General features: G+C 50.2%; 1 protein-coding gene across 1 annotated transcript in view; it reads right to left on the bottom strand.

Annotated features, from left to right (window-relative positions):
* The window catches only part of Nin (ninein), a 99,169-nt gene extending 89,254 nt beyond the window's left edge, over positions 1 to 9,915 (bottom strand). Inside the window, 2 exon segments of the mRNA XM_036205835.1 lie at positions 1,050 to 1,253; positions 9,765 to 9,915. Coding sequence (XP_036061728.1) covers positions 1,050 to 1,232 — 183 coding nt within the window. The 5' untranslated portion in view covers positions 1,233 to 1,253; positions 9,765 to 9,915.
* Positions 9,916 to 10,246: the final 331 nt, after the last annotated feature.

A 10,246-nucleotide genomic window follows, 5' to 3' on the forward strand; every position in this document is an offset into this window, starting at 1 on the left:
TTCTTTTTCCTTAAGTATGATGTGAGCTGTTTGACCTCACATCCAAGATGTCAAGCCCCCTAATATCACTTTTTATACGTTAATTTCAGGGTCAGTGCTAGGCCTGTCTCCTTCACGTGACACACAGCCAATATCTTCTACTATGCCCTGGGCCACTTATCCAAATTGTCAGTTCAAAGGCAGTGAACAGGAAATGAAGAGAGGAAGTCCATCTGCCTGAATCAAGTTCATGACTGCTTCCTCAAGTTATAGCACAGGGCAAACCCTGTGTACAAAGTGTCACAATTATCAACACAGCTCAGAAGTCCTGCCTCTTTCACTTTGCCTGTCCCAGAGCCAACAGCGCAAGACACTACACAAAGCATCATACATGAGGCTACTGATGATGAGTGAGCGAACCTAAGGCATTCTCAGACTGGAACAGACCAGATGTCCATCTCACTGCTAGGGGGGTGGAGGGAGGGGGAAATACCTTTCCTCTTTCTCTTGCCTGTGACTTGATCTAGGAGGCAAACATGATCATCTGTTGTCAAATGTGGAAGGTAACATTGGCCTTCACACACATTCGAAGTGCGTGTCCGGCATGCTGGCTGGCCTCATGTTTACTTTCCTGTCTTACTTCCTGGATGGAAGGTTTAATCTTCACCTCAAAATGAGCCACACAAGAAACGGCTTTTTAAAAGTCATGCTAGAGACCTACTTTTTCTGTGATGGGCAGCTTTCTTCCTGCCTTTTTCTTCTTTTCCATAGAAACCTTGCCTCTGTCCCAAAGATGAATGTGGATCCAATGAAATGACCCACAAAGAACAAGGAAGAAAATCTGGGAGACAGCCTATTTCTCTTGTTACCCATAACGCTCAGTGTACAACTTACTTCTAAGCGCAGACTAAACTTAGCATGCCCTTATCACAGGACCAAATTGCATGTCCCAGGTTAACGGCCAGGTTGCAAGAGACAAGTTGCAACACACCTGTGGCTTGCCACCACACCCAGCACCCTGACAGAAACCATGCCCCACTTCCCACAAACTGCTACTCCCCACATCTTACCCTGCCCAAGAGGTTGTCCTGAAGTAGTGTCTGTTGCAGCACCGGGGCCACATCCTCCAAGCTCAAGACGTGGCAGAGGTCAGTGAGCTCCTCTTGACCCAGAGACCCAGTTCCCAGGGTGTCAAAACTGTCAAACAGCTCCTTGAGTCGAGCCTCATGCTGGTCCTGCTCCACCTCATCCATCCCATAGCCCACAGCGCTCACCTGTGCGAACAGAGAAGAGGACAGGTTGGAGCAGATCATTTCTGGACACTTGTATCTCTCCCAGCCCCACCAGCCACTTCGGACACTACAGCAAGGCCCTGCCTGGCCAGTGGTACTCTTCCACACATGAGCACCAGGGGTAAATGGGCAATGTTACAACAGAGCTAGTACGACCAGTCTGAAGGTGTTAGGCTGGGAGAGACTCCGCTCCTGACAGATCATGGGTAAATGACTGTCTGCCAAACTCAGACCTGAGAGGGTTTCTCCCCTATCAGCCCTGAGGACTCAGGAAAGTGAAAGGCTACTTCTACCAGCCAGTCAGGTCAGGTGAGATCCTTGGTAGTACCAAGCCACTACAGGGTCAGAGCTGCCAGGCATGTCAGCAAGCTCCAGACAACCTGCCCAGATGCTGGGCCCTGAGGGGAGACCAAGCTGATTATTTCCACTCCATCAGCCTAGGTACTTGTGCATCACATCTACAACAGAGGCACTGGCGGAGCCACCTCCCAATTTACAAGGGACCAGATGCCTTTTACTCAAAAAGCAACTCAATTAACCTTGCTGGTGCAATTACATGCTGTATGACAGAAAGTATTCCCTGAGGCCCTCTGTAGTCCCAGGGGGCTCTAGGTCATGCTTAGTTGCCAAGAGAAAGGGGCAAAACACCACCCCAACCTTCCCCGTGGAGAGGTGCCAAGGAGCCGCTGGCTGTTTTCTGAGAACTGAACAGTATCTCTGAACTGTACCACCTCCAGCAACTAGTGCTTCATTCCCGGCTGCCCTGCCTCCCATTACTGATTCCCACCACACACACACACTCCAAGCCCCAGCCCCAGGCTTTCACCATCCCTAGCATTAGTAAAAACCTGAAATTGTCAAAAACTCAAGTCATCTTTTGCTAAACATTAAACCACACAATTCCAGGTATTTTCCTTCAAGAATGTTTCATAAGCTGGATGTGGTGGCACACGCCTTTAATCCCAGCACCCGGGAGGCAGAGGCAGGTGGATCGCTGGGTTTGAGGTCAGCCTGCTCTACAGAGCAAGTTCCAGGACAGCCAGGGCTACACAGAGAAACCCTGTCTCAACAAATAGGGGAGGGGAGGGGGCAGTAAGATGTTTCCTTCTCCTCATATACAATAATCAAAGTTTTAAATATGCTGGATCCAGCCCAAATCCTGCACACCTGGAAGAAACTTCATGATGCAATCAATGAGTGACAAATATAACACATGCCCTTGGGATGGTGACCTCAGCCATTTGCAATCAGTCTTTCAGCTAACCCCTTGACTACAAAACACAGCACCTTCCAGCGCGGGTTTGGGGTGTAGCTCAGTGGTACATCATGTATGCTTAGTATGTGTGAGGCCCTGGGTTCAAACCCCAAGGGCACAGGCAATGAAAGCAGCACCTTTAACTAAACAAAACCCTGAGTCGGAGCTCAAAGAGCAGCCCTCAATAACACAGAGCTGCAGGCAGCTAGGACCCAAGGCAATGGAGCTCTCTGAAACAATTCAGTGGTGTTCTGGGCTGTCTGCTTTCTTTCCATAGACAATTAATTGTCCAAAATATGACAAGCCTAGAGAGAGCCATGACCTCCTGAATCAGGTGACCTCAGAAGATGAGCCAGAATGACGCACAACCCTGCTCAGTGTTAAAGGCCACTTCCAAAAGCCACAGGGCCGGGTGTGGGTCCAGGCTCCCCAGCTTGGGAAGGTCTCTTCCAGCAGCAGCTTACCACTGAGGTGCAGCGGGCTCTGGCTGCCTTCCCAGGGTTGGTCTGTTGGGTGAACTAATCAGTATGTAAATGTTTTCAAAATATGCTGGGGGTGCTACATAAACAGCAAAGCTTCAGAAAAGAAACATGAAGGTGTTAAACCAAGCCACAAAAGGAAGGCGCTCTGGCTAATGAGATTCGCCTAGAGTGGGCCAGTTAATTGTCAACTACGATCTACTGGGACTCCCATGGGCTCTGGGAATTCCACAGCCCTGGGGCTCCTTCTTAGAGTCCTCTGGGTTGTAATCTGACCAACTTCAGAAAAGCCTTGCTGGATTTCTGCAGATGGGTTTGTAAACTCAAAAGTGAAAGACTCCTAACACTTCCCCTTTCAAACATCGTCTTCAAGGATGGCGATCTGTCTGTGTCTGTCTCAGCCAATAGCAGGGAGCGAAACTCACCATGTGCTGACAGGGCCCCGCCCTACCTGCTGCTTTGAGTCTGGTTAGCAAGCATGTCTGCTTTAGGGAGGCCACTGGATTTTCACTAGCTCAAACTTCCTTCATTTAAGAGCTTTTTCTTCTTAGCCCTGAGCTTCGTCTCCCAGGTTCCCCAGACAGCAAACTTCAAGCTTAGGAGAATGTTCTTTAGACTGAAGGGAGGGTGGGAGTGGGAGGTGAGGGGTACCTGGGGTTGGGGTGGTAGGCAAGAGGTACATGGAGTTGGGGTAGGAGGTGAGGGGTACATTGGGGTGGGGTGGGAGGGGAGGTGTACATGGGGTTGGGGGTGGGAGGCGAGGGGTGCATTGGGGTGGGGTGGGAGGTGAGGGGTACACGGGGTTGGGGGTGGGAGGCGAGAGGTACATGGGGTTGGGGTGGGATGGGAGGGGTACACTGAGGTGGGGTGGGAGGTAAAGGGTGCATGAGGGTGGGGTGGGTGGTGAGGGGTGAAGGGGGTGGGGGTGGGTGGTGAGGGGCACATGGGGGTGGGATGATATGGGAGAAGGGGACTCCACCCCAGTGGGACAAGTGCTCCAACTGTAGCATCCAGGAGATATTACACATGGTGACAAGCCGTCAGTTCTCATCTGGCACCAAGTGCATTTTTGCTGGTTGATATAATTCTCCAAATGTTCATCTGTAATTCCTCATGTAAGAATTTTTTCCCCTCCCCACTTGTCAGAAATGCAAGCCTAAGGGCCACGGTTCCACTTCATTATTGTCTTTCCTTCCCCCAACCAAATAACAAACACAATCCGTTCTTCTGGAACTCGGGAAATGTACTGACCTCATGGAGATTCCAGGGAGGGAAACTTAGCCCTGTGGGAGATGCCGAAATCAGCAGAGACAGTTTCTGCACTGGCTTCTTCTACACACATTATCTCCATTCCCCCCTTTTCCAGAAGAAACTCAGCACCAACCATGGCTCCCAAACTCCAGTGAAGTCATCAAAAGTGTAATCCAGTGCATTAGAGATTACGCCAGAGTCACAAACTACAGCTGCATTTTTCAGCGAAGAGGCAAAACTTGGAGGATAATCCCCGTGCTCAAACACTTCTCAGGTCCCCTTGTTTAGACAAGGAGGATAACAACAGCCATCTGGAAGGGTCGTTCTAGAACTAAGTAGGGCAAGCTAGTGGAAGTGGCTAGAAACTAGTTCAGGAAAGGCAACTGAAAGATCAAGTGAGAAAATACCTGAGGCCTGGGAAGGAAGCAAGAGCTTAGAAGAGTAACTTAAGTCAGACAGACAGACGTCTGCCTGCAGAGCAGCCAAACAACCGGCTCGGAATGCCACTGAATAGTCAGAATGGGCCATTGATGTCACCCGCAGACGCATCATTACATTAATAAGTGATGACGGTAACAGATAACGCTTGGCTCCCTGAGCCTAAAAAGGAGGATTATCAACAAATGTAACAGCATATAACTGCAGAAAGGCCCAGACAGAGATGGGAACTCAGAAGGCATCGTGATGTTGTTCCCAGCATTTCTGTCGAGCCTGGCCTACAGTGCTTTATGTAAACCATCTCACTCATATAATTTAATCCTCCTAATTCAGGGGCGTAGATAGCATCACTTCCCCAATTCAAATGGAGAAATTGGGGTTTGACGAAATTAAGCAACCTGCGCGAGGCCACAGCTTTACAGTGGAGGAGGAGCTAAGATTCTACTTTGAGTGTGACCATTATGACCCTCACTGTTATACATGCACACAGGATGGGACTCCTGAAATGATACCTCTTTCCGTGTCAGCAGGCTGGACAATACTGAGAAAACCTTGGACAGTCTTAGGCCACACATGTTCCAAATTGGAATGGGCAGAGGTAGGAGAACCCCTACCTACCCTGATCCACTGGCCGAATGAGTACAGCCTACAAGTCTCTAGGAATACACAAATACACAGATATGATAGGCACTCTCTTTCTCTGAAGCAGGGTTGGGATTTGAAGCTGAGAAGAAAAATATAGGTTAAGATGACCATGAAGAACCCCAGACCTTCAGTAATGGATGTGGTGATATATAGTGTACCCTAATCAACTTTGCCTGAAGATCAGAGGACAGAACAAGCCACTAGATTAGACATAGAGGCCAGGCAGTGGTGGCACACACCTTTAATCCTAGCACTCGGGAGGCAGAGATCCATCTGGATCTCTGTGAGTTCAAAGCTACCCTGGACTACATGAGATTGACTCAATCTAGGAGAGAAACAGAGCCAGACAGTGATGGCACACACCTTTAATCCCAGCACTTGAGATCTCATGCCTTTGTAGGGAAGCACGTATGCCTTTAATCCCCAGAGGTGATATGGCTGGGCGGAGAAAGGTATATAAGGCGTGAGGAGACAGGAACTAAAGGCTTTTTGGCAGAAGCATCCCTTTCGGCGAGAGGCTCTTTCAGGCTGAGGAGTTGGTGAGGTGAGAGGTGGTGGCTGTGGCTTGCCCTGCTTCTTTGATTTTTCAGCTTTCGCCCCAATATCCGTCTCTGGTTTTTGTTTTTGTTTTGTTTGTTTGTTTGTTTTTGTTTTTGTAATTAAAGACCATTTAGCAATTCGTGTTACAAATGGATACCGTTCAGGAATCACACATCATTTGTGGTCTTTCCCCTGAATGAATACTCAGGGTCTAACCTGAGAGCCAATGCTTTCCAGCCTGAGCAGGCACACATGGGCAGCCAGAAACTCACAAAGCTGAATTAGAGTAGCAAATCCTCCTTGAAGTTGCAAAGAACAATCCCAGTTTAGTGAAGACAGCCATAAACCTTGACAAAGCTTTCCTCGAGCATCTTCCTCCCAAAGAACCCTAAACAAGGTTAGGGCCACATCGCTAGGCCACAGACTCTGACAAAGAGACGCCACAGATGCATGCCACTTGCCACTCAGCACCCCCCACCCACCCCAGCTGATGAAAATGGTGCCAACTGGGACTTTGAAAGAATTAGGTGGAGGTGGGGCTGGAGTAATGACGTGTCCCACAGAAGGTCAGTGTGAGGTACACGCGTAAACTTCTCCACATCTGGTTATAGAAAGGAGCTCGTAGGAAGGGAACCCCAGCCAAGGTGGGGGGGGGGTGTCTGGGCTGGGTTGGGGGGAGGGAAAAGGGGACAAAATCTGGTAAGTGAAAACCAAATAATAAATAAGCACAAAGCCAGAGCCCCTAGCCCAGGCCTTTTCTTTTCATTCCAGATGGCCCAGCAGCTGACCGGCTCTGCGGAATGCCTGGGTGCCCCTCTAGGCTCAGCCTTCTTCCTCTCGGAGGAATCATAATAGATGCTTTCGGACCTGTGTTCAGACCCAGCTGCTGGGGGTCCAGAGCCCAGGCAGTGACCCCCAATGGACTCATTTCTTTACTCTGGGGCTGCAGTGATGAACACAGACAAACCCTGATTGCTAAGGTTTTCATTTACACCTTTACTAGGCCCCAGTAATGCCCGTGATCAAATGAAAGTGTTGCTTTTTTTTATTTCCCTCTTTTCCACAAACATTTTTACCAGCTGAGAAATTTTCCAGGCTAACTCTCGTACCAATTTTAGCGTAAAAGGAAATAATAAGGAGAATAAACTCAAGTACAGAACAAGCTCCAGAATAAGCAACGGCTTTTACCTAAAGCATTCCTTCAGAGTCCTGCCTGCTTGCTCAGCCACGAACTGCCACATGCCCCTTCCCTGCTCAGGACAGTGCCTCCTCCCTTTCCGCTGGGAATCAAACACAGTACAGCATCACCAGACACACAATTGAGGTAGATAAAAAATCGTGCCATTGAACAGGGGACATTCACATTCCAACGAATTTGAAGGAAAATGTGTGTTGCTAACTACACCTCTAACGTGTAACTGTGCTAAGGGCGCCCCTGCTAGCGTTTATCCTCACCCTAAACAAGCTTTAGTATTTTACTGTCCTGAAGGCTGGTGTGAACCAGGCATAATAGCAGGTGGATTACCTAATCAGTTAAAGAAAACCAGCTCTGCACAACAAGGATCCAGTAACCTATAATCAGCCACTAGAGCAAAAGTACAGGAACCAAAACACAAACAAACAAACGAAACAGTTTTATGTTCGTTACTTTTTTTCTCAAAAAACAAAAGCCTGAAACAACTTGTATTGCTTGAGCCACATTTACATAAATTCATTTAGGATGGCTGAAGCTATGAGCTCCCTGGGGCAAGAGTGGGGAACTTCAGTTCTCACAGCGACACATGACACTTCACCAACTGTGCTGAGGTATTAGAATATCGATGCTTTATACACTTTCCATGCACAGCGAGGGTCTAATTGCTTACACAAACTGCAGTAGAGAAGAAGCAAGCTAATTTCTAATGAAGTTTCCCATTTGCATAATTCCATAATGTTTTAAATGATCTTCTTTGTAAATACCATAGGATAAATATATTTTTGAGAGGTTCAGGGGGCCACCCCACAAGCCTCTAGCCAACAGATGCAAGATCAATAGCCAGAATTCAAACTGCATTATTTATTGGCTTACAAATGAGTTGGCATCTATAAAAGTAAGCCTCCTGAAAGGCTCTGGCTGTCTGACTCCCTCTAAAATGTTCTGGTTACATCTGCCAAGCCTCTATCAGCTCATAAAGATGCATAAAATGTATTTTCATTATCAACATAAAATGGAAGTATCAAGGCTGGTTAAATGGCAGTTTAGGAAGTCATTTACAGTGACATTTAAAACAATTTATTTGAACAACATTTGACTCATGATAAGAACACTGACTATTAAATTAAGATAGGCTGGTCAGAATTCAGTGGAGCCCTGTTCTTGTCCTGTGAGTTAACATCTTTCGATATGAAGGACCGTTCCCTATCTAAAATGAGAAGGGAATGAGAAAAAAAGAACCTGTGACATTCTGAGCAAGCACCTAGTAAAATGACTGAACCGTGACATTTCAACAAGAGGACCACATACAGGGTGGCTCCTCTTCTTTGCCCCAGGATGTGCTGGCAATGTCTTTGCTTATGGCAATCAGTTTGCTTTCTCAACACTGCAGTTCAGAATGCTTCCCTCCAGAGCACCAGAGAGCTGTGAAAATAAACAGGTTGCCAATAGCCCCTGCCCCCCAGGGGTTCTGATCACCTCCCTGTGAACACCAACCACAGAGGAAGAGACCACACAAACTCTTTTCTCAGCCAGCCTGTAATGTTACCGACAGTCTGGGGTTTTTCACAGCTACTTTCAATTCCACAGCAAGACATATTAATATTACAGGCCGGCTTCCAACAGCCCGTGCTACCATTGGAGAAGACCCTAGAATAAGCTACATTGATGCCATCAAAGTATTTCCTGGTGGTTTGTTAGGCCCCAGGAAGCATGCAAATAGATACATTTACGCCAACATGACATGTCTGAGAGAACTCAACTGAGAAACAGTTCGTGGTCCCAGGAGTCTAGCTAGAAGGTTATGAGGAGATTGGAAAGGGCACCCTAGAGCTACCGAGGCAGCCCCATAGACAACCATACAGATCGGGTCTGGTTGAGCTGCATGGAAAGTCTTCTCAAGACTTCCTGAACGCCTGGAGAGGGTCCGTCCCAGGTAAGGGACAAGAAGACCGGCTCATAATAGTTGTATGGAAACACGATCTGGGGCAGGGCACTATTCCAGACACCCTTCATTTGCACCTTCACCCTGTCTGTCGGGCTGAGGCTGGGAGCATCACCCCTTCCAATCTCTCTCAGTTTCACTGAGAGCTTTTAGCGGAGGCTGGTTTCCAAACAGTTTTCTTTTTCGGGGGGGGGGGAGTGGGGATGGTACTGCAGTGCAGACCCGAGTCTCGGATACTTCTTCCACACCTACACCCACTCCTCACTTTATTCCACACTCCTCTGCTCTAGAGATCGGGTTTGCAAAGCAACTGTCAAAATGTATCGCCCCCTTTCCTGCTAGCTGCACCCAAAAGTCTCTACCTGCACGGATCCCACGCACCTTCTAAAATCTCCACTTTCAGGACTCCAAAGAGCTCTGAGCCCCCGGGAGACGCAGGGCGACACCCAGGGGCTCCCCCACGTCGGCTTCCGGTCAGCTTCTGGCCCTCGGGGCTGCCTGGGTGGCCTCGATCCACAGAACAAGAACCCTTTCTGCTTTGCTCCGGGTCCCGCCGGATGCTGGAGCCAGGCACAGTAACAGCTTTTCAGCTCGGGACGCCTCAGGTCTGGGAGGCGGAGGTGTGGCGGGAGGGCGGGCCAGCCCAGGTCCCTAGCAACCCGCGCGGCGTCCCCGCTCCACCTGCCCACCCGCGGGTCGCGGAGCTCGCACGCCAGACCCGTGGTCCGGCCCGGCCGGGCTCGCCTACCTTCCGTCGGCCTCTGGGGAGCGCCGGCGCCAGCCGCCTCCGAAGCTCTGCAAGGGAAGGGCGCTTTGTTAGGGCCCCGCGAGCGCCGCGACAGCGAGCAGCCCGCGCCGCCGATCCGGGCACGCGTCCTCTGGAAGGACGCGACTGGGGACCCGCGCGGGCGTCATTTCCATATGTAAGGGGCCAGCGCTCACAAAAGCACGCCGGCGCATCCCCCGCCTCCGCCGTCGCCGCGGCCCCTCCTCCCTCTCCCCCCTCCCCCGCCGCCTCCCGCCGGCGACAGCGCCCCTCCCCGGGCCGCCACCGCGTGCTGGACCGGGCTCTGCGGGCTCTGCGCGGCGCGGGACGCTCGGGGTCCCCAGCAGACGGCGCGTGGGCAGCCGAGGCCTCGCGCTCTCCCAGGTCGCTCGATTCCCCCGGGGGTCCCCGGCTTGTCGCTCACCGCGTCCCGGAGCTCAGGCGCCCCGCGCTACAGCACAGAC

This window comes from Onychomys torridus, chromosome 14 (genome assembly GCF_903995425.1).
Source record: "Onychomys torridus chromosome 14, mOncTor1.1, whole genome shotgun sequence".
Taxonomy (NCBI): Eukaryota; Metazoa; Chordata; class Mammalia; order Rodentia; family Cricetidae; genus Onychomys; species Onychomys torridus.